Source organism: Scomber scombrus, chromosome 23 (assembly GCF_963691925.1).
Source record: "Scomber scombrus chromosome 23, fScoSco1.1, whole genome shotgun sequence".
Taxonomy (NCBI): domain Eukaryota; kingdom Metazoa; phylum Chordata; class Actinopteri; order Scombriformes; family Scombridae; genus Scomber; species Scomber scombrus.
Window position 1 is genome coordinate 16,524,357 of NC_084992.1, and position 26,650 is coordinate 16,551,006.

General features: G+C 39.7%; 1 protein-coding gene across 3 annotated transcripts in view; it reads left to right on the forward strand.

Moving 5' to 3' along the window:
• plcb3 (phospholipase C, beta 3 (phosphatidylinositol-specific)) overlaps positions 1-17,873 on the forward strand; it is a 62,134-nt gene extending 44,261 nt beyond the window's left edge. For all 3 annotated transcript variants that reach the window (XM_062445435.1, XM_062445434.1, XM_062445436.1), the window contains 27 exons: positions 758-858; positions 1,006-1,172; positions 2,148-2,294; positions 2,406-2,563; positions 2,690-2,772; positions 2,942-3,026; positions 4,110-4,254; positions 4,363-4,464; positions 4,578-4,651; positions 4,738-4,834; positions 5,149-5,233; positions 5,473-5,597; positions 6,016-6,170; positions 6,285-6,446; positions 6,550-6,649; positions 6,781-6,885; positions 7,174-7,268; positions 7,378-7,519; positions 8,166-8,207; positions 8,423-8,532; positions 8,727-8,836; positions 9,122-9,281; positions 9,551-9,627; positions 9,861-9,950; positions 10,115-10,172; positions 10,534-10,620; positions 11,691-17,873. In XM_062445435.1, the coding sequence (XP_062301419.1) occupies positions 758-858; positions 1,006-1,172; positions 2,148-2,294; positions 2,406-2,563; positions 2,690-2,772; positions 2,942-3,026; positions 4,110-4,254; positions 4,363-4,464; positions 4,578-4,651; positions 4,738-4,834; positions 5,149-5,233; positions 5,473-5,597; positions 6,016-6,170; positions 6,285-6,446; positions 6,550-6,649; positions 6,781-6,885; positions 7,174-7,268; positions 7,378-7,519; positions 8,166-8,207; positions 8,423-8,532; positions 8,727-8,836; positions 9,122-9,281; positions 9,551-9,627; positions 9,861-9,950; positions 10,115-10,172; positions 10,534-10,620; positions 11,691-12,002 (3,174 nt within the window). In that variant the 3' untranslated portion in view covers positions 12,003-17,873. The remainder of the gene's footprint in view (positions 1-757; positions 859-1,005; positions 1,173-2,147; positions 2,295-2,405; positions 2,564-2,689; positions 2,773-2,941; positions 3,027-4,109; positions 4,255-4,362; positions 4,465-4,577; positions 4,652-4,737; positions 4,835-5,148; positions 5,234-5,472; positions 5,598-6,015; positions 6,171-6,284; positions 6,447-6,549; positions 6,650-6,780; positions 6,886-7,173; positions 7,269-7,377; positions 7,520-8,165; positions 8,208-8,422; positions 8,533-8,726; positions 8,837-9,121; positions 9,282-9,550; positions 9,628-9,860; positions 9,951-10,114; positions 10,173-10,533; positions 10,621-11,690) is intronic.
• The last annotated feature ends 8,777 nt before the right edge of the window (positions 17,874-26,650 follow it).

Genomic DNA, 26,650 nt, shown 5'->3' on the forward strand with positions numbered 1-26,650 from the left:
CCGCAGGGTTGTGGTTTGGTAGGTAAAACAACGTCTCCTGTGTCTTGATTAGTCAGTGTTATCTTTTCTAAAAATCAGTTTGGAGTCACAAGACTTTGCTTTTTTGAATTAAGAAACGAGTTTGTTCAAACTGCACTGTCAGCATTTCTCTGTGTATTGTTGTACTCTGGTGCCTCCTGCTGGCTACACAGAAGAACACAGAGGAAAAAGACAACTGACAGTGTCATCAATGTTATGTGGTGCTTTATTAAGCGCAATTATCTTCACTCTATAGGGTTAACAGTATTTTATAAGTTAGAATAAGTGTGTCTTGTGTTTTTTTGACAACTCATGGGCTTGTAAGTTATGCGTTGGTGTGTTGCTGGAGGCAGATGGCTGCAGAGAGGCCGACCGACTGTTAACAGGATCAAACTGTTCCCGTAACCACCAGGCCGTTCTGTCACTGTGTCGACCTCCTCGCAGCTCCGCACACAGCTCTAAATCTGTCAATCTAACAAATTCAGTGAGAAAAAACCCTATAAAGGAAACAGGAAATAACAGTCATTTGACCCACTTTGTTGTTGAGGAAATTAAGCAACAAAGCAGGACTTGAATGTTTGTGGAATCAGTAGTAGAGAACAGAACAGGATTTTACTGACACTGACATGTTTGATCCTTTTAAAACCCAGTTGTCCCAACATTTACATGTGTTTAACCTACATTTGTTCATTTCTTCCTTGTTTCTCTTTCATTTTAACATTTTGCTCTCTGTCTGCAGTCAGAGGGAATAAAGCCAGATGATTTAACATGGGAGGCCTTCCAGAAGTTTCTTGACGCTCTCTGTCTCCGGTCTGAGATACAAAGCATCTTTGAAGAAAGGTGTGACAAATGCATAAATAGCACTTTATTACACTGGAAGTTGAGGAACACATGAGCACAAAATGCTGCTCTCATAGTCATTCCGGCAATATGCCAAATAAGTGACCGCACACTTAAAAAAAAATGTTGCTTCTCTCCTCGCCTCAGTGGATCCAAGAGGAAGCCGTTCATCTCTTTGGACCAGCTGACGGACTTCATCAACCACAGGCAGCGAGACTCTAGATTGAACGAGGTGTTGTACCCCCCGCTGAAAAGAGAACAGGTCCGACAGATCATGGAGAGATATGAGACCAACACCAGCCAGCTGGAGAGAGGTGTGTGGCTGACTGTGTGTGTGTGTGTTGCGTAAAGTTTATTTTATTAACTGCAATTGATAGGATGAATATTTATGTATCGCTTTGGAACGTTTCATCTCATCATTTGATTTAAATTTCCTTGAAAAACCATTTCACCTCCATACGTCACACAAAGAGGAAATTGAATTTGCAGTTTATTTTCCACACTGGTACATACACCATCACGACTTCATAGGATCTGACATGGAGAATGACTTTACTTTTGATAGATAGGATAATGAAGCATGAATAGCTGCATTGAATTTAAATCAGCCCCTCGGTTCTTTTGCCTTTTTAATGTGTTTCTCAAAGGACATCAAGCTCTCTCCAAGAAAGTGACCTTCCTAACCTGCACAACCAAACGACAGCACTATAGAGATTATATAATTTTGCTAGATAAAAAGCTTGGGGCGCAGATTGGTCTATCTATCTTCAGCTAGATAATATCTGTTTCTCCTGACATGAGGTTTATCAGCAATAGCAGCAATCAGATATTTACAGGTTTATAGGTTTAATTCATATCTTTGAATTTGATTACAGCAAAGTTGAAGCAGATGTTGATCTTTTCTAAAAATCCTCAGACATGGACTGAAAATATAATATTCCGAATGCATCCTGAATGTGGAAATCATTCCCAAATTGGATGAAATGTCCCTTCACGTGTCTTTCTGTGATCATCTGTGGATAATGTGTATGAAACAGGGGGACATGCAGAACCCTGGTGATAATGTGCCTCTCTGCTAGGACACTGTTAAGCCAGAATCTGTAAGATGATCCACGATCCCGCCCACAGTGTTCACATCACTCCTGTCTCAATAACAGAAACCTTTTGTTTTTTTTGGGTCAGTTATAGCAGATCATGTGATATTTGATATAGCATCCGTTGATCAGTCCATTTAAAAGTTAATATTAAAAACAGGTAAAAACATCTGTCCTTCTCTGTCTCTCTTGCAGACCAGATCAGCGTGCAGGCTTTCAGTCGGTATTTAGGAGGAGAAGAAAACACCATTACACCTCCCGAGAGGCTGGACGTAATCGACGATATGACTCAACCGCTGTCTCACTATTTTATCAACTCCTCACACAACACATACCTCACGGGTAAAAACACACTCACACCAACGATTTTTAATATCAATATCTCAATGTGTCTAACTTGAGGATATTAATTCATCTTTCCCTCCATCCCTCTATCTATCTGTCTGTCTTCAGTGGGTCAGCTGACCGGTCTATCATCAGTAGAGATGTACAGACAGGTGCTGTTGACCGGCTGTCGCTGCGTCGAGCTGGACTGCTGGAAGGGCCGACCGCCAGACGAGGAGCCGTACATCACCCACGGGTTCACCATGACAACTGAGATACCTTTCAAGGTGTGTTTGAGCATCCATATTATCACTCATTCAATAGCATGTTTGTTACAATAAGTTGAGAAGATCATGTAACTTTAATTCAGTAGAGCTCTTTTTTAATTGTCTGACTCTTTATACTGACTGCAGGAGGTGATTGAAGCGATAGCAGAGAGCGCTTTCAAGACCTCGCCGTACCCCGTCATCCTGTCCTTTGAAAACCACGTAGATTCGTAAGTTGTTAATATGAGTGAGGTTTTTCAGCAGTTTGTGGAGTCTGCTGACCAAAATTCACTGCTTTGAACAAAAATATTCACCAAGACGTGCTGTTAAAAATGGAAGTTTGATGATGTACCGTGTTGGGTTTCTGTTGAGGGTTAATTTAAACCGTTTTTCCGTCAGGGCCAAGCAGCAAGCCAAGATGGCGGAGTACTGCAGGACCATATTTGGAGACGCCCTGCTCATTGATCCACTGGAGAAATATCCGGTAATATCATGAAAATGGTTTTGAAAATGATGTATCATTGCTTAAGGAGAAACAACAACACATTAATATCTTTTTTTAATCTACAGTCATGGAGGTAATCGCATTAAAAAACCATCACATATGATCAAACAGCTTGTGATATGCAGATCAGCTCATGATTTTTGTTGATTTGGTACGAAAACTTAACTCGTGATACACTTTTCCAAGCCTCTTGGACTTCTCTGTTTTCACAACTATGGTCTTAGACTCATTATACAAACATGTTATGTAATGAGTTGACATTACTACATTTAGAAAAGCAACAGTGAACAATAATTGTCACCTCTATTATTAAGTAGGGTTTCCAAAAAAAAGGCTCATGAATGAAACCTATATTTATATCAGTATATTTAGAGCTCAGACACAAGGAGGAGATATTTTGAGAATAGTTTTGGTTTATGTAGTTTAGATAAGGCCTGTCTTTGTGTGTAATGCAGGTTAAAAAATACAACAATTCCAGTTTTATGTAATAAACAAGTCGGCTTGGATAAATCCATTTGAGGGTAAATCGCAGGGCAGAGTGTGAAAACCTTCAAAGAGACAACAATCCGTAGTTGTAAGATAGTAAAGCTGTTGTTGAATCAGACTGCTTTGAGGGCTGATGTTATAAAACGCTGCAGTCAGCCCTGTGACTCCTGTGACATTGAAGCTTTAGTATGGGCTAAATTCTGATAATATGTTGTGGCTGCCAGACCGCACAATCCACGGTGACCTTGTTCTGAGCACCTCATGATCACTCTTAGTCCTGTTATTCATCTCAGAAAGTACATTAAGGGGGATGTGTTCTCTTTTCCTCACTTTTTTTTCTTTCATCCCTTGATCTTTTCTTTCAAAAGTTTTATAATGTCCTTGTCACATCCCTGATTTTTTTCTATAGCTGGTTGCAGATTAGTTTCTGTTCTAGTCCTGCTCATCCTTCCAACCATGTTTAAATGAATCTAGCAGTGAGTTGGCGAGAATTGCAATTTATGTGATATAATTCTATATTTTAACGGCTGTCGCTGCACAGATCTGCTTTAATATGCTCTTTTTCTAAATCTATAGCTGATACCTGGGCAGGCGCTCCCCTCGCCGCAGGAGATGATGGGGAAGATTCTCATCAAAAACAAGAAGAAGCACCACCATCGGCCCTCCAGCGGTGGCAGCATTCGACGCAGAGAGCTGGAGGAGCAGTCGTCGCCTCACAACGGTACGCAAAGTCATGCCAGTATGCAGAAAGAAATAACAAAAAGTAAGATTTATGCTAACATTTTACTTGGCATAGACATGCAAAGATAAGACGATATTTTCTGTGTAGACTGCCCTTTGACAGACGGCGAGGGGAGCCAGCTGTTGTCCAATGGGGAGGAGAAGCTGGCTGAGAGATTGGTCAAAGACTCAGAGCCTCGCAAGTCCATCGGTGGGTTTGGAGTACAAATGAGATATTGATTCCTTAATTAGAAAAGCTGCTAATGTGGTGCACGGCCCAGCAGGTTTTGTATAATAAGTGTTTTTTTTATCCAATCCATCCAGGAGGTGAGGGAGAGAGCGAGGAGGACGAAGATGACGAGCCGGTGACAGAACTGAAAAAACCGAACTCTGATGAGGTAAGAGCCATCCAGAGCAGACACTGATGGAGTGTTTGATTGGCTGATGGGCTGATTAATGGATTAGTGGTATCTGCCTCTCTCAGGGGACAGCCAGCAGTGAGGTGAACGCCACAGAGGAGATGTCGACCCTCGTCAACTACATCGAGCCTGTCAAGTTTAAGACCTTTGAGGTGGCAAACAGTAAGTGTGTGTGTGTGTGCGTGTGCAAGCGATAACAGGACAGGAAGAAGCGCTGACTTTGTGTACAGAGAAGTGAGAGAAACTGTGTGTGAGCGGGAGGTGGACAAGCCTCGTTAGGTCTAATAACCTCTCTTATGTCGCTCATTAGGATGACAGGCTGGCTGAATGGACTCATTTATGGTTAATGATGTCTTGTCGCACATTGATTATTTTAATTTCTGTACCCGTGACGACATTTTTTTTTACCGCCCTTACTCATTTACCATAACATTTACAATCTGTCTGAGTCATTTTCCTGCCTTTCTGTCCACCAGAGAGGAGGAAATTCTTTGAGATGTCGTCATTCGTGGAAACGAAAGGCATGGACACGCTAAAGAGTTCCCCTATCGAGTTTGTCGAGTATCCTTTGAAATCTTGGTCATCCATTGAAAGCTTCTTTACAGGAATACAGTTCAGGGAAAATGTTGTTTTTGACTCTCAACTCAAATGTTTGGCCTTTACAACGAGTTTCTTGTGCTCACCATAAATCTCAGTATGCACATAATAGCATGATTTTGGAAAATCAAAACATGTAAGAAAGTGTCAGTGCGCACAAATGTCACCTATACAGGGTTAAATGCTTAACAACACTCCTCTAGGTACAATAAGAATCAGCTGAGCCGAATCTACCCTAAAGGAACGAGGGTGGACAGCTCCAACTACATGCCTCAGCTCTTCTGGAACGTCGGCTGCCAGATGGTGGCGCTAAACTTCCAGACCCTCGGTAAGTCCTGTTATTTTAGCCTCAGATGGTCAAACAACTCATTTAAGTCTTTAAAAGTATACATTGAACCAAGTTTTCTTAAAGTTTTTTTTTTACCATGTAGTTTATCTCTCTCTTTCCCATTCACTGTAAAATGATAAATAAGGTTGTTTACCAGTTTTTGTTTCTATATATTCATTTTTTTGTCATTTTTAAATTAAGTTTTCAATTGAATCCCAAGAAACATAAATCAGGTATCTGATAAACTAAGAGTCTCTCCAGCCTAATAAATAATTCATCACTCAGTTAGAGCCAAGGTAAAGCATCTCTGTCTTTATCCCTCTAAATCCATCCATGCCGTTTGTGTCCCGGCATTTCTTATCCCTTCACACCCCCCTATCTCTTTCTCATCCTTTTTTCCTCTGTTCTTCTCTCTCAGACCTCCCTATGCAGCTGAACATGGGGGTGTTTGAGTACAACGGCGGCAGTGGCTACCTGCTGAAACCCGAATTCATGAGAAGGACAGACAAACACTTCGACCCTTTCACGGAGAACATCGTGGATGGAATAGTTGCCAATACTGTCAAGATTAGGGTGTGTACAACGTGTGTTTGTTGTGTTTAACTGTGTGATTAATATGACTTCTGCAAGCAAACGTATTGTATGTTTTCACTAAGTATCTGTAATAAACATGTACACATCTATCAGGTGATGTCAGGCCAGTTCCTGACAGATAAGAAGGTTGGCGTGTACGTGGAAGTGGACATATTTGGACTTCCTGCAGATACAAAACGGAAGTATAGAACCAAAACGTCCAATGGGAATTCACTGGACCCTGTGTGGGATGATGAAATTTTTATCTTCAATAAGGTAAATTGTGCACACAAACCTTCTTTCTTTCATCCTTACTCTTCTGTGCTTTTGGAAGCTCTTGCATGATTCCTCCTCAACTTCTTTCTCTCTCTCTCTCCAGATTGTCCTCCCTACACTGGCCTCTCTGAGGATAGCAGTGTTTGAGGAAAATGGGAAGTTTATTGGACACCGTATCCTCCCTGTGTCCGCCATTAGACCTGGTTAGTTTACAGATTTTTGAAAAACTAAATAGTCTAGCCTAAGTTAAATCATTCAGATAATTTTTCTCCTGTGAGCTGAAGAAGTCCTCGGACAATAGTTGCTTATTGATTATTTCCCTCTTCCCTTCAAGGGTACCACTACATCAACCTAAAGAATGAGTTAAACCAGCCGCTCCTGCTGTCCTCTCTGCTGGTTTGCACTGAGGCTCAGGACTACATCCCTAATGAACACCAGGGTAAGCACCTCACATTAACAACAGTGCTGTGCATGACACAATCCTCTCAAAAACTCAGACTTAGACCTGACCTATTAACACAACTTTGCAAGGACAATGTTAGAACACCATATTAATTAATGGCCAGAGTTCAAAGGGCTGAAGAAGTGGCATCTTTACTTGAAGTTTGCTCATGAAGATTTGACTTGGACTGCAGCTGGACTGCGCTGCACTGAGACAAGGGACTCTGTGTTTATCTCTCTCTCTTTCTCTCTCTCTGTGTGTGTGTGTGTGTGTTTGTATTCTCAGAGTATGCAGAGGCCCTGACCAACCCCATTAAACACGTCAGTCAGTTGGACAAGAGAGAGACACAGCTGGCTGTTCTCCTTGAGGAAAACAGTGAGGTGAGACACAAATGCATGTTGAATCAACTAAAGAGAAAAAAAAAACATACCCCTGTTACTTTCTGTATCAGAGAGGTCACAACACGTTTCAATCTCATCTTTTATCCAGCATGTCCTCAACCAGCCCAAAGAGGGAGAACCCAACAAAGAGAGCGAGGTCATTCCAGGGTGTCAACTCCCCTCCCCCTTCCACAATATCCTCCCCTGCCAATTGGAGGATGTCCCCGACGTCATCAACTTACCTACGCCAGGTAGAGACATCCGCACATGATACATCTGCAGACACAAATGTTGTCTTAAAATGCAATTCAAGTAAATCATTTAGAAATACCCACACAGGTCAATTAAATGTAACTTCCAACCCAGTAGAGGCAATATTTTATCTACTTTCTACTTACTGGGTTTTTGCAGCATGGAAATCACAAAGAAATAGCAAAATGTAATGTGTGTGTAATGGAAAGCTGACTGTAAATTAATATTTCTTAAAGATGCCATTAAGTCATCCATCTCCAAAATCTCAACTATTCATGAATTTAAACTTTCAGGTTTGATGGACATGCATTTAAAAAAAAGAAAATGTTTTAGTTTTTTAGCTCCACCATTTAAAGAAAAATATGGTTGTTTTAAGTAGCAATGAAGAAGCCAGAAGCCACGTACATTGCTGTTTTGTTTGCTTTGGGCATAATGTGTTTCCTGCCTTTTGTGTCTGATTTGTTTTCCCATCATCCATTTCACACATGCTGTCGTGTCTGCTTCTCCTCCTGTATTGCTGTGTGTGTGTGTGTGTGTGTGTGTGTGTGTGTGTGTGTGTGTGTGTGTATGTGTATGTGTATGTGTATGTGTATGTGTATGTGTGTGTGTGTGTGTGTGTGTGTGTGTGTGTGTGTGTGTGTGTAGCGCAAAGCCAGAAGGAGGACCTCATAGCCACAGTTCTGGCAGGTAAGGTCATCCTAGTGCATCCATTTCCACACAGAAATGTTCTCTATATCATTTGTGTGTCACGTGAAGCTTCATGAATAGAATTCCTGCTAGAAGTGGCTAGCAGGATTTATACGGGTAGAAATCTGTTGGAACGCATTCTTTCATACTTGTCTTTGCTCTCTTCTCTTCTCTTTACTTCTTGCCATGACTCTGTCTTTGTGTCTGTCTGTCAGACATAGAGGTCCAGTCTGCAGAGGAGTTGAGGCAGCAGAAAAACTACACGAAGACTGCAAAGAAACATAGCAAAGAACTCAAAGAGCTTCATAAGAAACACCTTAAGAAGGTACACACTGGCACAGATCAATGCCAACATGTATTTAATTCTTTACTGTTCAATCAACATTTTAACACCTGCACCTCTGCATAAAACTGGATGTGGAAAAAAAACATCTTTGGTGTTTGAATTTTTTTTGGGCTTGTGTTATTCTGAATGTGTGTGTGTGTGTGTGTGTGTGTGTGTGTGTGTGTGTGTGTCAGGTGTGGAACCTGAGTAAGGAGCAGAAGAGTCGAAACAGTCAGCTTCAATCTGACACTCAGAGGAGGCGCAGTCAGATGGAGAAACACCTCAAACGGAGCATCAGGAAAAAGTAAAGATGGATAGCGAGTATAAAATGAATGCGGGACATTTCAAGCCTCATAAAGTATCAATAAATGAAGGAGGGGAAGAAAATGAAAATGTGTGACAAAATATCTGGATAGATTGATTGGGTAAAGCTAAAAGATGGAATTGAATGTGTGAACAGATCAATGGAGGGAACTCTAAAGAGACAGTGCCTGATCAACTTAAATTTCTACCTCGAGGACATTACAGTTACAGACTTGACCTCATTGTGTATGTTGGTGTGTATGTGTGTGTGCGTGTGTGTGTTCAGTGAGCCTCAGGAGCCAGTGCAGCGGGAACTGACGGCGTTGGATCAGGAGCTTGAGAAGCAGGTGGTCCAGCTGAGGGAATGGCAGATGCAAGAGCTGCTGAAGCTCCGACAGCAACAACACACGGTGGAGAGAGAGAAGCAACAGACACATCTGCAAGAGGTAACAAGAACACACACACACACGCAAACACACACAGTCTTATGTGTGTTTCTTCATGTCCTTACACACTCATACATACTCAAGGTGACACACGATCACATTATTTTCCTGCTATGAATTCTTAAATACACACACAGTCATGACAGTTCGTTACTAGCTGACCTCTAATAAAACTTTGTGGCACTTGGTGTTAGCATCATGGTGTGTTGTACATCTGCACCGTCGTCTGACAAGTCGTCGTCGTCTGCTGCCGCCGTGTGTTTTTTCAGGCCTACCAGAAGTTAAAGGAGACGGCCCATGAATGCCAAGCAGTTCAGCTCAAGAAGCTCAGGGAGACGTGCGAGAAGTAAGTGGTGCTGTTTCACCTTGTCTGGAAACGGAGGATCATAGAACCCAGAAGTCACTGTGAAAGTGACACCTCCCGTTTTAACTTTTAATCCTTGTTGCAGTTTAGTGAGTTTTAGTTTTAGGTGGAACTGTAGAAATCCTATTTTTCAAAGCAACTTTTGACATTTAAGGACATTTAGCCTTCAACTGCATTGTTTGGGTCTACTATTGTTTTTGTTACTGTGTCTGCAGGGAGAAGAAAGAGCTCCAGAAAATCCTGGACAGGAAGCGGCAGAACAGCATCAGCGAAGCCAAGAGCCGTGACAAAGACAAGGCTGAAACGTAATGAAAGGATTTATGTTTTATTAGTGTTGTATGAGTGGAATTCAAGATTATATTTTATATTTGGGCAGTCAGACTTATTTTGATTCACCTTTCTTTGCCCTTTGACCTTTTTTCCTTTCATATCCCTCCATCTTCCTGTTTCTATTTCCCTCTCTCTGCAGGGAACTGAATGACATCAACAGGAAACATATTCAGGATTCGGTCACACTAATCAGAAGGGTGAGTACTCACTTCAACACAGTCTCACACACTCCTCTCCAACCTTGAGAGTGTCCATTTTTCTACCGTATAGTATATTTTTCTGCCATTGTCATCAACTCTTCTCGAACATTATCTTCTTTTTCCTTCCTCCCTTCTTTGCTTATCTCTCCTAATCCACCTTTGCCATCCTTCCCTCCTTCAATCCTCACACTTTCTTTATGTACTTGTTTCCCCTGAAACCCTCGATTCGCCCTCTTACACTTTTCATCCTCTCCATCCCTCTTTTTATCTATTCCTCACCACCTCTCACCCCTCAAATCTTCCGCACGCTCCCCTTTCCTTCCTAAATCTTCCTCCCTTCCCACCTGTCTCACTCCAGCTGGAGGAGGCTCAGACCAGGAGACAGGACAAGGTGATGCTGAGACAGCGGGAAGTGTTGCAGCACATAGATGAGGAACTTCCACTGGTGAGCAAAAACACACCGAAGTCATTATTTTAAACCCATTCAAGAGCAGGAGCAGTTTTGTTGTACTCCAGCTTGCCCTGCTTTCACATTTACATTCCCAACTAATACATGAAAAATATCTATTTTTGGTAATTCAGTTTCTAAATGAGAAAGCAGCTAAATCCAATCACGATGGAGAAAAAAACCCCAGCTAAGCTCCTGCTGAAGCTGCCTAGCTTAGCAGATCTCAGCGGCTGCCATCTTAGCTTTTAACTCTAGTTGAGTTCATGCGATTTGTTGAGGTTAAGCTACCATTAAATCACATATTTAAATGCATAAAATTGTAAATGTAATTTATTAGAGTGATAAAGGAAAGAGACACACTTAGCGAAGCAGAAATACATTTAATTCCTATAGAGTATGGGCTGTAAATAATTAAATTAAAGTTTATTTTCCTAAATGAACCAGTTAAAATGGACAAGAAAACTGAAATAGCACATTTATTTGGAGACATTATTTAAAGGCAGAGTGCAGTATCTGAATATTTAGGTACTGTGTAGGTTCTATGGAAGTTATTTTGAGACAAAAATTATAAAAAATTAGGGACTCACAACCTATCTACCCCCTCTCACCCCCAACTTTACTCTTTTGTAGTTACTGCTCTTCCTCTGTAAGGCCGCAGTGTTGACATTTTAATGTGCTGCTGCTCCAAAGGAAGTTAAATGAAGTTGTTGGGATTTGTTTTGCATATTTGAAGAAAAACAGGAAGCTGGGTAGATAAGTTTCTATATTATAGTATCAACATGTTTTCAACTTCCTGTCCAAGAACGAGATGAGAAGACTGATACCTCTCTCGCCCACATCTGTGTTGGTAAATATGGAGCTGGAGCCAGGAGGCAGTTAGCTTAGCTTAGCATATATACTGGATGCAAGGGGAAACAGCTAGCCTGGCTCTGTCTGGAGTTTAAACACGTCTAAAGCGTAGGAATGAACACACAGACATGAGAGTGGTATCTTCTCAACAAATAACAGTATTTCCTAAAAGTACTCGTGGCACATTTTCTGATATGTTTCTGGTGTTCCTTGTCCAGCTCCAGTCTCAGTTGGAGAGGGAACAGGAGGAGGAGTACAAGCGATTACCGGAGGAAATCTGCCAGCACCTGCAGTCGGAGCTCCAAAACAAAGGTCTGCGAAAGGACGCCCTGTTTTCCTCTTTGTCCAATCATAGCAGCCCCAGCTCCGGCTCGGGTCCACCCTCCAACTGCTCCACACCCTCCTACCCGTCAACGCCCAATCGAAGCACCTGGAATAGGAGCCTGGACAATAGCAATGCCTCATTGGCCGATTCCACGTCTTCATCCGCCACCCCTGTCCTGTCAGAGGGAGAGATGTCGTTCAGTTAGAATTATAACTTGTAAAAAGGAAAATACATACATTCAACTGGGGTCTATAATGATTATAATGTGGGATAGTAATGATATTAATTATTTACTAATTTTATTCATTTTTTTATTACAGACAGTTATTGTCTACAGAGCTATATTATTTTTTATTTTGCTGCTGATGTGTTTTTGTCAGATGACACATCATGCATTTTGTTGAATCACAACCAAACTGTTTTTTTTTATTTTGTTTTTTACATTTTCTTGTCTCTTTGTCCTGCTTTTAAAGTCATGTCATACTGTTTTTCTTTGCATTGTTTCCATTTTTCTGGTCAGTAAGTTTTTGCTTCATGCTAACACTGTTATTGCTTTTAAAAGTTTTTGTTCACAACAGCTTTAACCACTTTTTTAAGGACTTTTTTGAAAGCCTCCAGGCTACTTCAAAAGTATTTCTCACCAAATTTTGACCGATGACATTTCTTCATACTGACTTTATGACCTGTGGAGATGTCTGTGTGCTGCAACTAAGCCACTTCTTAAACACATTGATAATGAAAGCCAGAGAAAAGGAGGGTAGGTTATAGAAATTAGAATTATTAAGAAAAAAAGGGTTGAATCCTTTTTTATAGAAATTATTGAAAATCTTACATTTTAGCTGTAATTGCAGTAGCTGACAAGCAGGTGGTGTTGCAGACTTAGTTGTTTTTTTAATATATGCTTTGAGCTGTCCAGTCATCTTGCCTGATTATCCTATTATACAGTACCCAAACACACACACACACACACAAACACACACACCTGTCTCGCCAGGATTTGCAGCCCCATTGTTCAGGATAAACCTGTGGCCTTTAACCTCCAATCAAAATCCTGCCAAGGTTGGTTGGGGGGCGGTGAGCAGACATCCATCTGGCTAGAAGGAAGTGATGTAACACTCTCACTTTTTTAAATGCATGTGTGAGCAGACATCGCTCTTACAAACACACACACACCCATCACTGCATTTTCTAATGATGTGCTGTATTGACACACAGCTACATCTATTGGTTCAGAAGCCGAAAGTCTTCAAAATCCTCATGCCATTCAATCTACTCTCTGTTTAAAAAAACAGAGCACACACACACACACACACACACACACAACACACTTTAGAGAGGAACCGCAGTCATTTTACAAATATCAGAGATTACCCAACTCTGCAAGGGTATTTGTGAGTATGTGGCTAGAACTTAATCTGTTGATGAGACATCTACTTTCGAGGACAGTAATACTTCTTACTAAATGGAAAGAGTCTGATCAGTGTGTGTGTGTTTGTGCGTCCGTGTCCGTGTGTGTCGGTGCTGGTAGTTTTCCATTTTGGCAGCCTGGAGAAGAACATTATATGTTTAAACAGCAAAGCAACTGATTATGACTTAAAGCTGCACTATGAATTTGATTTGCTCAATTTAGCCAAATTATTATTGTTTTAGTTTTAGATATTGCGCTGCAAAAAGATCATGACAGATTTCATAAAGTGACCACTTAGATGAAAACAGAGCTGTAGGTCTATGAAGTTTTTTAGATGAAGTTTTAAAATTCAAAGAGTTACCTCTCATTGCTGTTCGGGGAAATCATGTGAATAACAGTAGTTGTTGTTTCCCGAGTTATCATCAAACATAGGAACAGCCTTTGTAAATGATATTTTATGGTGCATATACCAATGGAAATATCCCACAGTAGCTCCCTTGGTGTGTCCATTCATACCAAATGCTGAAAGAGGGATTGTGGTGCACAAACTAAGCGGTACTTAAATTTTTTGCTTCCTGGCCTGTTATATTTATTTCCGTCTGTTTTCTGTCATCCATTATTGGAGACCTTTTTTTTTTCAGCAGCAAAATGTTCTTTGTTTGTCTGTCTTGTCCACTTTGAGGAGTAAAATAATGGCACTCTGTGTATATGTATTCTGTGTATATGTTTAGTTTTACGTGAATTTTACTACTGACCACAAGTGCTGAAGAGATATGGAGGATAGGAAACGGCGAGGAAGGCTGAGGCGAAACATGAGGGATGAAACAAGAGTGAAGTGTTAATTAACAAGTCCTTTCTTGTCTTTTCCCACCTCCCTCCTTCAATGAGCACTGGCTGCCTGTCTGTCTGATTATCCCCCCTCCCATACACACAGAGACCCTTTGTAAACTATCATCTATTTAAATGGAATTTTAACAACTTTTTCTTTTGTGGTTATTTAATTTTTTATTAATGGAGGAAAGTGAAAGCAACTCGAAGCCAGAAACAGTTATGACATTATAAGTTTAACTTCTTTGTCATTAGTAGGGCGACAGCAACAATATTCACCCATTGGGGTCAGCATTCTTCCAAATGAGTACAGTATGTAAATGTATTTACTCAGCTATCGCACTTTGGACACTAATGTATACAGTGTGTTATAAAGTCAGAGTATTTGCTTTATACAGCAGGCTCCAGTCCCAAGTCAAAAGAGTTATTTTGCCCCAAAATAAGTTGATACATTCCTCACAGGCGGGCTGCATTTAAGGTCAAGTTGGTCCGAGCCATTCCAAGTTTCCTTTGGCAAGTATTCAAAGTCACATTCTGTGTTGCCTTAAATATGATTTGTACATTGTTATTTGGTACTCAAGATTTTCTTTTTCATTCTTATTTTTGAGGTAAAACATCCCCTTTCAGATCGGCATGAGATTTTACAATAATTCCTTCCCACTGTTTTTTCATGTTTAAATGCACTTTTATCACTCTCCTTTTTTGTTGCTGTGACATGGACATCAATACAACCACTTCCCAGTGATTTTTACTTTGTGTAAAGCTACAATAGATGTTTATTTTTTACGAGGTTGTGGAAAAAGAGTCATTGAGCACATTTTTGGATATTCGACAAGTCACAAGAAAAGGTTTTCTTTGTGGTTGTTGGTACTTCTGCATTAAATCTGCGTTAAGAAAAGCCTGTTATGATACTGGATGTTAAAAGATGTCACATCATGTAGATGAAAACAAAACCTTTTAACAGCCTAAATAATGTAACAGCCTGACGTAGGCCTGTCCCTGAGATAAATTGTATAAATGAATCATTACCAAAATGTTAGAGCTTTAGAAATCCAACAAACTCATGCAACAATTGGACATAACATTTAATGTAATCACTGAACAGGTATATACTGTAGTGTGTGCAGTGCATCACAGCTTCAGGATCATGTCAGGAAAAGTGTGATGAAGTCAAACAATCTGAGAAAAATATTTATTATATTTACAATTCTAAAAGGAAAAAAAACTATATAAAAATAAATGTGGAACATACCAAAATAACTATAAATAGGCTATTTCAAGTCTGTTTTTTGTGTTCTGTAGACGTTCAACTGTACTGTAGAAACACATATTAAACGTATCATATACCAGGAGACGAAAGAAAGCAACACAGTTTACCGGTGGAACTGCTGGATTAAATTACGTATACCATTATGTTCAATAGATACTGTCTGTCTTGTTTGAATCACTCTAATATGTTTTAATTGTGGCATTTTAGGAATTTTTGCCTTAATGCCAAGAACTGACACCATGGATCAGCATGCAGCTGTTAGCTCTGAGACTGGAATTAGTGGTAAAATGTAAAAGCGCTGCTCTAATACTGGATTGTTAGTTAGATATAATAACTAGCTTGATTTGTAAAACAGAAAAAAGTACTTTAATTGAATTGACTTTCAGTGGCACCAAATCTCTTTTCCTGTGAGATCTTGAGTGCAACTTGTTTCTTTAGTTCATTTTAAAAATTCAGCTGTTGATTAACATCAGGCTTAAAGCTGCACTAATCAATATTTTTATATTACCAATGGATCAAATTACTGTGTGTAATATGAAAGGGGTCACTGGTTGTGATGAGCCCACAGAGAATAATAACCTGACTCTGCAGTTCCTCCCAGCATTTTAGCGTCTTTCAGCTAATTGTTTAGGTTTTGTCGACCACAATTTTAATGTTTTGTTTGACTCTCAGCACACAAAATTAGCAATTATCTGGTGAATGTGTAGTGGAGCATTTGGCAGCTATAAAGCCAGATATTTTCTCAGGACTTGGCACAGACCAAAATATGAAGCCTACAAGGAGAGTGAATATTGGACTTGTCAAGTTGTGAAAAACACAACTCCAAATGAGTGCCAATGTTACTCTGTGTCTACTGGATCTGTAAATAGGCAGCTGTTTGCTATATTAAAGGGAAAATTCACCGCCGTGAATGTAATGGTTTCTTACAACTATGTCACCCGTGTAGTAGAAATTTGAAATTTGAAATTGGTGCCCTATAACCAGAGAAAACTGAGAAAAGGCTGTAGATTTCCCATATTGCTTTTAAGGGGGATTCCTACAACTACCAGAATGCATTGCGTGCAGTGCCGTTTATGGAATTAACGTGGCGATTACGTTTCCCAGCAGAGCAGCCGGTTAGCAGAGACAAAGTATTATATATCTCTATACTGAGGCTTGTTTTCATTCACAAAACATTATGCCTCATCAGACTGGATACATCGTACTGGTATCCAAGCATCATAAAACTTAACTGCAGTCAGTTAAGTGGATAATTGTAAACCTACTGAGAGTTACACGTGAATACTGCTAGAGAGAAACAATCGTGGGTGAAAAACTGTAAGCAAACACTGATATGTTTGACGGCACTGGTGCTGGATGAACAACAGATTTTGCAGCTGCGCCCCAGAGACACAGAGAACGTCGGCAACAACTGTTGTTGTTTTTCACACTATATCCCTAATTTGGGTAACTACGTTTGAAAATCGGCAAAATGGCCCTTTAGCTTTTTCAGCTGATAAAATGTCAGTATTGAGTCTACAGCTGGTTGCACTGCCAATGAGTAGAAAACATCAATTCATATTTCTCAAATGAGTTTCTATTTTATTTTCAGCACTATACCTGCCATGCATTATAACAATGCAACATGTGGATTCATCTGTGACAACTTAGCATTACTGAACATACTAATTGCTGAAAAGCTTTAGCATGTACAACCAGAGCGATCTAACAGTCACAGAAGTCCTAATCCTGGATTCAGTGCTACTGTCTGATTTTGTGCAAGATCAGTAAATATCCCAGAAAGCTAGTATAGTCCCTACAACCCTAATTGGATATCTTGTAAACTTCCATTTTTAACCATGACAGTACTGTTTCCTACACCCGCAAATTGGCCTGTGCTTCCTTGGCAGACAGTGAGCTGATAGAGGAGCGCAGTCAGTATGCTAATGCCGTTAGCTACTTTCCTTCTACCAGAATGAAGCCTGGGGGTTGTTTCCTGTCTGCCATGAGCTTTAACCTTTGTTATATCTGTCCTGTTTATGTTGAAAACACACATTTAAACGGACACGCACAATATCCCACTCTGACACAAACACAGCAGCCTGCCATTTGAAACTATGTTCACTTCAGCATTACACACACAAACACCCCTTGACTTAACTCTTATTAGACATTTGGTGTGCCTAGCCTGCCTCCGGCCCACCCAGAGGCCTCTGGCTGTCATGTCTTCTCTCTCTCTCCCTTTCATTTTCTCTCTCTATCCCAATGCCACGTTTTCTTCCCTCCAGTTTCATCCAATAATTAGACCATCTTTTACTTTTGGATTAGTTAAATTAATTAAAAGCAGCAGCCGTGTTTGTTTGTATACTTCAGATAATGAGAGACTAGAAGCAGCATGCAACATACATTAGACAGGACATGCAATGAGTTTTGTTGACGCTGTATATGTACAGTATATGACTGTCGGATATAAAGGGAATACTCTATAATGAGTCAGATGTAATATTTTATTGTTCCTTCATAATTAATTAGTACATGACTGAAGATTCAGTAATAAATTTCGATGGCCTCTAAACAGAGCTGAACCTCGACTGGTGTTGTTTTCTTTATGATAATGTTTGTGTGCTATCACTTTTTTTTTTTTTTAAACTTTCATTCCTGTTTTTGGTTAATTTGTCCTGGACTTGATGTTTGGAGTTCTTTTTAAGCACTTGCATCCCATTCATTTGTAATGAAAAGTGTCTATCTATTATTTAATATTTTTTAAATGTGTAATGTGTTTAAGATTTATTGGATTTGACAGACTCAAGATTTACAGCTTAGCTTTGCTTTCACACTCACATTTAATTTAGAGACGGAAACTGGGTTCAAGCTGCAAAGCATTTTGCTAAAGTGCCACTGAGGAAGACACTAGCAGTTTGCAGTGTTTAAACTACACAATTACTTACAGTACAATATTTTAGTTTGCACTTCATACAAATGTATCTTGTCTTTCAAGGAAGTCCATCTAAAGTGTAACTAAATTAATTGACTTAGAAATTTGTCTTTTTTTTAAATACAATTTACACAAGATTAAATCCTGCTCTCTGGGAATCTTTCTGTGAGATTATTAGCAATTAAAGTAAATGTAAATGTACTAAGTGAGGGCTGAGTAAAAATAGTTCAATCTAAGTATGCATAGTCTACAACTACCACCCCCCCACCCCCCACTAAAAGTAAACAAACATCATCATCATCATCATTATCATCATCATCATCATTATCATCATCATCATCATCATCATCATCATCATCATCATCAAATGACAAAAAATGCTGAGGAGCAGCAGCTTGTATCTGGAAATTCAAATTTAAATGTGTATTTTCAATGATGAAATCATACAATTGTCCTTAGCAAACTCAGAAAGTGACAAAATACGGAGTGCATAATGCATTTTGCAAACTGGATATCATGCATTAACTATATAGTATGTTGTATTTGATTCATACTTGAAGTTTGTATAGTACACTTACAAATTGGACATGCAGTAGCAAAAGGGCTTAAAGACTTATTTATAAAATTAATTTAGGAAAAATCTGAACGAAGTGAACCTGAACGAGTGTTTGTCATTGAACATTCACTAAACTTCATTATTGCTGTTCTGCAGCTGAGTCTGACCTTTGACCTTTCTATAGAAAAGAGAAAAGACAATTTACTCATGAGATCAATAACAATATTAACAATAATCACAAGAGACAGCAGCAAGTAGCTGATCTTAATTTAAAAAAACACATTTTATACAAAAAAAAAACATCAGACTTTGCTTTCTTACTTCCCAAGTAGCTCAGGATTAATGTGAATAACCTGGCGGGCTTTGAGGAATAAACATGTCAGTCATTACTCTTGCTGAACTTATGCACATATTACTGTATTATTATTGCTTTGATGTATCATGAGGAAGCAGCTCCGAGCCTTTTCCTTTTTAATAGGAGTCGTTTAATGTATGAGACAGCACGTCAGCACCGTAAAACAGAGAGTCAGCGGTGTGTGTGTGTGTGTGTGTGTGCGTGTGCATGTGTGTGTGTACATTTATACTTCCTATACTGTATGTGTTTGTGGTGTGTTACTTTCCTGTCGATCTGTGGCTCCTGGCAGCCTTGTGCTCTCGATCGATATGATGATGACTTACTTAGACACACACATGCACACACACGCAAACACATGCTGACACACATACTCTCTCTGTGAAAGTGTAACTACACCATCCGTTTGAAGCGGATTATGTAGCCACGGAGGTGTGAATGAACCTAATTTGGAAACGCGCTCTCACCCAGCAAGACAGGAAGCGACACCATTAGCCGAAGTATCCAACTGGCAGCTTATAGTCCAGTAACAGCTTTTTACTCACTCATCTCTCCTTCCTCCTCTCTTTTTTTCTCTCTCTCTCTCTGTCATACTTCCTCCCATCCTTCTCGTATCCCCCTGCTGCTGCCAGGTGGGGTCAGAAAGGTTAGTTTGAAAGTATAATCCAACGCAGATCACTGATTACCTGCTGCAAATCCTCACTAATCAGTGACACAAAAGAGTCTCCCAGGAGGCAATTGGTTTGGGAGATTATCATTTTTATATGGAGCCAGTAACATGTTCTGATTGTCACCTCCGTCATTTTAAAACGACCGTAACCTAATAAATAAATAGTCACATCATCTGTGAAATGTGTGTATAATGAGCTTTCACCAGCGTCATTATCCTCATTTCCTCTCTTCTTCTTTTTCAGATATAATAAATTCTTCTTTCTCCTCTTCACATATACACCCAGCTTTGCTCAAAATAGTCTTGTGTCCTTCTATGAAAAACAAATCTTTCCACTCCTCCACCTCCCACTCATTCAACAGTCCCTCTTTATTTTGCCATCTTTCCTTTTCTCTCATTCTCCCTGTCAATCTCATTTCCTCCCAAACTCCTTCATCCCTCCTGTTCGCGGGTCGTGCGGTCTATCCCCTCTCAGTTGCAGCTCTCTGTCTTTGATTGCATCCGTTTCCCTCCCTCTCTTTCTCTTTATCCCCCCTTATCCTCTCATTCCAGCCTGTCTGCCTCTCTTTTTTTTTATTCCCCATCTCCCTTCTCGCTGATGTTGCTTTTATTTTTTTATCCTTTCACAATTCTCTGAACTGCACTGGACAGCCTCTTTTATTTTAATCTCCTTCTGTTTCTTTTTCTTTCTGTCTTTTCCTTTTTTTCTCCATTTTTCTTTTACAAGGGAACCAAGTAAATGGAAAGGCTTTAAAATATTTGAACCTCTTGTGGATATTTTTCTGAGATATTTATAGAAGATGGGCACGTAATTGACAGATAATAGATCATTCATCATTACTGTCAGCTTCTGTCTTAAAGTGCAACCCCCACCAAACATATCAACCCATGACACATTTAGTTGATGTTTCACCATAGGTGTAGTTGGCCCTCCAAATGTATTCCTGGTGATTTCTGCTTTATCAAAATTGCAACTCTATTGTAGCCTGGGGTTACACTGTATGGTTGTGTGGCCTACTTTGCCTAAATCAGTTGATACAGTACTTTTGCACAGTGGGTATGAAGGCACCAGTATACCAGTATAGATCTGACAATTTCTGTAACTTTTCAAAACAGAACATCCAACATTCACATTCACTTCTAACTTCCTTCTCCAGCACTTAAAAAAATAAAAAAATCTTGACACAGCTATTTCTGTCTGTGTATAGCCAAGTGCGACATTCTGAAAGTCTTCCAGAGGAGACTGTCTGCACAGTTTTCTCCATAATGAAGCATCACGTCTCCCTCTCTCTATGACGGTTGGTTTTTCATTTCACCTGTGCTGCTGTTCAGAGCAGCGATAAACACCTTTGCCCTCTGACAAGGTTAAACACTGTTTGCTAACTTGGCCGTGATTGTCAGTTTTGGGAAGTTACAGGTATAAGCAGATGACGTCCATTCCAACAAGCACAGCAAGATACTGGTGTCCTGGGAATTAAATGCTAAGTAGACTTTGGAAGATATGGTACAAATGAAGGTAAATGAAAAAGTGAAGTGATCAAAGTTATTACGGTTTGAGTGTTTGTACAAAATTAGTTGTTAAGAATACTCAAAAGCACAAGTGTCTGCCTCATGATGGCACTGAAGGAAAAGTTGGGGAATGATCAAAGTCAGAAGGCTTTGTCCTCTTCATCCTGGAGGGAACATGACTTTTACAAAATGTCATGGTAAACTCCTATAATTTCACGACACAACTGGTAATTCTGCTCTTTCTTCTTTCCATATCTGAAAATGACTGAAACAGGACTCTCCTTCTTTTTCCTCCAGAGGAACAACACTTTAGTGAATACAAATGTGAAGTTGTTTGTAAAAAGTGGAGAGCCAATTAACCAACTAAAAAGTGTCAAAATCAGTTTATGCGTGGAGGTAAACATTTGCACCCAGGAGATGAGAGACGATCAATGTAGCGTGTCACTTCCTGTCTTCTTCCTCATCCCACAGGATGAATCTGTGTCAGTCCTGCCTCCATCACTTCTTTTTTATGCTTCCCATTTGTTCACTGCTTTCTCTGTGTATCTGTTTGTCTCTAATTCTGGTCACATTCACACTCCTCTCCTCTGTCTTTCTCTCTGTCTCCCCCCTCACGTACTCTAGATCTTCATCTTTTCCCCCTCCCCCTGTCTGTCTCTCCTCTTGTCTCTCACTGCATCTTCCTCTCCGTTGTTTCGTCTTCTCTTACCTCCACTATCTCTCCCTCTGGACTGTTGTGTTTACTCTTCGTCTCTTTGTCTCGTTCTCCTCCAGCGGAGGACGGAGACGTGTCTCGCCACGGTGGTTACCGTGGGTCTGCTGTGGGAATAACAGCTGCCACTTCGTTGTTCAAAAAGCTGACAGAGAAGAACAGTTAAAACATACAAAACATAAACAGTTTTAAACCTATGAGTGAAAGTTTGGATCAGTTTTTTCGTTAATTAGATCAGTCTTGGAAAGTGAATTTGCTGATGAACACCTGGATTAAAATGCAGAGCGAGTGAAATCACAACCCCCTCCCTGCTCAGCTGTCCCTAAAGTGCATTACAGCAAGTCAGGCAGTTGTTTATTGGCCAACAACACAGCGGTTGTGCTGGTCAGGTCCCAGGTGTGTGTACTGTATGTGTGTGTTTGTACTGTACATATATGTGTATGTGTATGTGTGTATGTAGACCTCCAACAAGCTCTTCCCTCTGGCCTGCGCTATAAATATGACACTGTTCTTTCTCATGTTGCCAGGTTAGATAACAGCTAAAAACACATAGGTGAATGCTGATGAGATAATTAACCTTGAGGCAGTTTTTGTTGTTCACTTGCTGGTTTACTGGAACTACAGAAGTGCACAAACAAGGAGAGTTTGCTGGTTGACCTCATCCAACTCAGTAAACATGGAATGGCGAACCCATCATCTGTAAACCCAAATGAGCATCACGTTAGAGTGATAATGTGACATGATGACATTTTTATAAACTTGTTATGCATGCTATGAGTTGATATCATGACTTGACAACACAACACACACAGACACAGTTAAGCATCATCTACTCCATGCGGTTATCATTTCAGTATCTATTGAGCTACTGGTTCCTTTAAACAGTCAAAGAAGCATCCTGCTTATTTCCTGTTTTTCAGAAAATAATAACAGGATAGCACTACTGTGAAAGCAATCAAGATCTTTAATGCATTCCTTTTCTGTCTTTCAGTCCTCTCCATTATGATTTCAAAAAGGTGTATGTTATTGATAGCATGAGAGCATTTTCCTTCTGATAGACTCATGAAATTCTTTATTTGCTGTAAGAGAACAGAGAACAGAGAACAGATGTAGTGGGGTGCAGATTAAACTTAATGTAGGTTTTTCTTTTCCTAACACCTACATTAAGAGATTTAGTATTGGCTATTTGGAGGCAGCGCATATTTTTCAAGCCCTTTGGGATGCTGATTTGTTGCTGATTCACCAGAGAGAAAACGCTTGAAACACTATATTGATATATTACAGACAAGTGAAAAATGAAAGTAAAAACCTGAATAAGTGAGTGAAGAAACATACAATGCAGAAGCTTCCACACAACTGCACTGCACGACACAATTAAGCAATTAACATGCAATCATGCTTTTGTGGCATGTAGAAAAATAATGAGCAGGCCCAGTTTTGGTCAATTGAACACATATGCAAGGACCAAAGTGTTAAGGACAAACAAAGCGTAGAGCACGCACATCCCCAGAGAAAAAAAAGGAAAAACTTTCACAGGTGCTAGATAAGAAGTCAGACTAAAGGATTACTAGTACAGTGTGCAGATCTTCTGTCCAAGGACATTGAAGCTGTTCTGGCAGCATGTGGTGGCCCAACACCTTACTGAGATACTTTATGTTGGTTTCCCTTTAATTTCATCTGTACCTTCTTATAATGTTGTTTGGGCTAACATGTTAACAGACAACTACCTATTTATGCATCCATATTAGCATTCAGCTAGATGCTATCTTTGTTTATTAGTGACTAGTTGGTAGGTAGCAGTTAGTGCAGTTGGTTTATTAGCGCTTTTTCACTGAAAACAGCTGCCTTCTTCTGCTGGGAATGAGGTAGATGAGAGTGGAGAGACTGAAGCATTAAATGGTAAATTTGCATCCTGCAAAATCAAAACAATGAGCTGAAAGAGGCTAAAAAGCACCATTGAGGTGAGGGGAAATTCAGGTCAAGTGATAGTTCTCTGTGGGTTGTCTATGTGAGCGACCCTCATAGTTTTGAACCCATTGTGAATATAAGAATGTTGATTAATGCAGCTTTAACAATGTTTTCTATTAATATTTTTCTCTTAAGATATTTCCATTTTGGCACAGTTTAAACTGCAGTCCCTGGGCAGCTTTGACAGGAATAGCAAAACGGTACATATAGCAGAGCACACTTCATAAGCACACATAAAACACTTTAAAACTAGGACAAAAGACAGGCCCGAGTGATTCAAGCCCTTTGGGATGTTGATTTGACCTCTTCATCGCTGATTCATCAGAGAGAAAAAAGGAGAAATCCAGACTTATCCCCTGTTTAGACAGTCATAGAATTTGTCCCAGCGTAACACGGTTGATACAGCATGATGCATCCCTTTGGTGTGATCATTCATAAGTTTAAACAGGCTCCAGCTGAAATGAATCATCCACTTGTTTTTGTAAATGCTAACTACAGCACAAGTATGGTGGGGTCAGAACAAGGTGGAACAGACTGAGCATAAATTTTGGTGACATTTTCAGTAACATCCAGATCCTCGTCCCCTTTTTGACTGGAAAATCGATAGTATCAGTTTTACTTAAAAGTCTGGCTCCAGTAGAAGCAGTGAGAAGAGACACAGATCACACTGTGTCCATGCTTGTCTCTTTTCCCTAAATGAACAGAGACGTAATGCATCAAAGATTGTGTGAATTCTTGTCTTTACAGAGAACTACTTTGTTAAAATGTGTCCAGCTTCAAACTGGGTAGTGATTAATGTCAACCCTGTTACAGACCATTAAGCAGCTTTAACTTCTGACCCAGGTAGGAGACATTTGAGCAGATAACAAGTCTGATGCTGCAATTTGAACTCAAATCCATTTCTCCAGTGTGGAGAATATAATGCAGCAACAAGCAACAATTTGGAGTGTTTCTTGGCCAAAAAACAACAACATGAAATATTACAGAAAATGTCCATGTTTACATATCACAGAATATGAGATCATTATGTACAGGATGCCTATTAAAGAAGACATCCAGTGATTTAGTATTGGACTTCCATGAAGTTGGGATGCTCACAAGAGACAGATTTTGTTTTTTTAAAAGGATGGTCAAAATCAAACCAGCGAAGGCTGAGGTGTCTTTATGTTTAGTCCCAAAAATGCTGGATCCTACATTACCTATAATGCAATTTACAGCATAATTTTGTTCAATCCCATTGGTACATGCCCACATCTTTCAAACTCCTTGCCACTGATCTGAAATGCAGGCCTTCTGTTTTATATTAGTTGTCTCAAGCTGGGAAAATCCTGATGGCATCATCAGTAATGTTGTCTGTTTACTTAAGAAACACAGAAAACTTTTCTCATGACACTTAATCTGAGCTTTGTGTGTAAAATCAATAGAGTTCTCCTTTAGTTATATATTTGCAGATGTGAAAATAGTTGTGTACAGGCTTTTGTGGATCTAGAGCTGCGTGAAATCTGCCTCAAATGATGTCACTTCAGTCAGCGTCGGGTGGGGATAAATCTGTTAATCAGTCTGTTAAATCTAGTGATGTGGATTAAAAAGAAGTGAAGTTACAGTATCAGACCTCTGTAGCCCGCTCCTCATCTAGGGGATACATTAACTGCTGCTTAACATACCTGAATGTTAGTAGTGCAATGCAGCTTGACCAATTGCATTCTGGGCAATGTAGGCACCAGATTTTAACAGGGAAGAAGAATGGAATAAATAAGACGATATATCTGGTGCTGCCGGGGAAAAAAGAGACTGACAATGTGTCTTTTTTCTCGTAAGTGCAATGCTAAATTGATGCAGTACACTTTTAAGCAAACAAAACAACATTTCACATTCAGGTCAGGCAGCTGAATCTAACAAAAATAATAATGTGTTCCAGTAGTTGGAGATATTTGTAGTGCACTTGAGAAACGGAATTATGCAGAACAAATTATTATTGTTGTCATCAAGTAAAATATATATATATATATATATATATATATATATATATATATATATATGAGCCAAATATTTACTCATGCCCCACACATTTCCTCTGAAAATGTAATAAGATCATTTGTAATTTTCTAATCATTGGACAGAGGCTGGCAGGCATATTAACACCAACACAAATGCTCTATTCATGTAAACTGGATATTTGAAGTGGGAATTAATCCAAACAGTTTAGTAGATCAAACTTAGCTTCTGTGTTGACTATGTCCTTCTTTGTGCTTCCTGGCCTTATAACAGCTCAGTGTAAAGCTGGCAGGCAAAAAAAATACTATATTGGCCACCCTAGCTGCATTAGTAGCAATGTGCTCCTGTCAGTTGAGACTGACGGATTACCATCATATTTAAACAGACATCCATGGTCCCAGAGTGACCCTATTTATTACCTTATCAATATCTACTTGTGACAGAACCCCACTGCCTGTTGTTTTATGTGCTACACTGCGTTTTGTTATTTTTGTTTGGTCCCAAAGATGTAAAATTATTCAGAAAAAATGGCAAAGATTAAAGGAAGTCTAAAAAAAAAGGAATAACTTTGTGTCAGCGTCTACAGGAAGATGTATGGCTGGTATGTTGTGACCAGGTGGACTTATACAGATGTCCGCACAAAGCTTATGTGTGCACCCTGTGAGGATGAA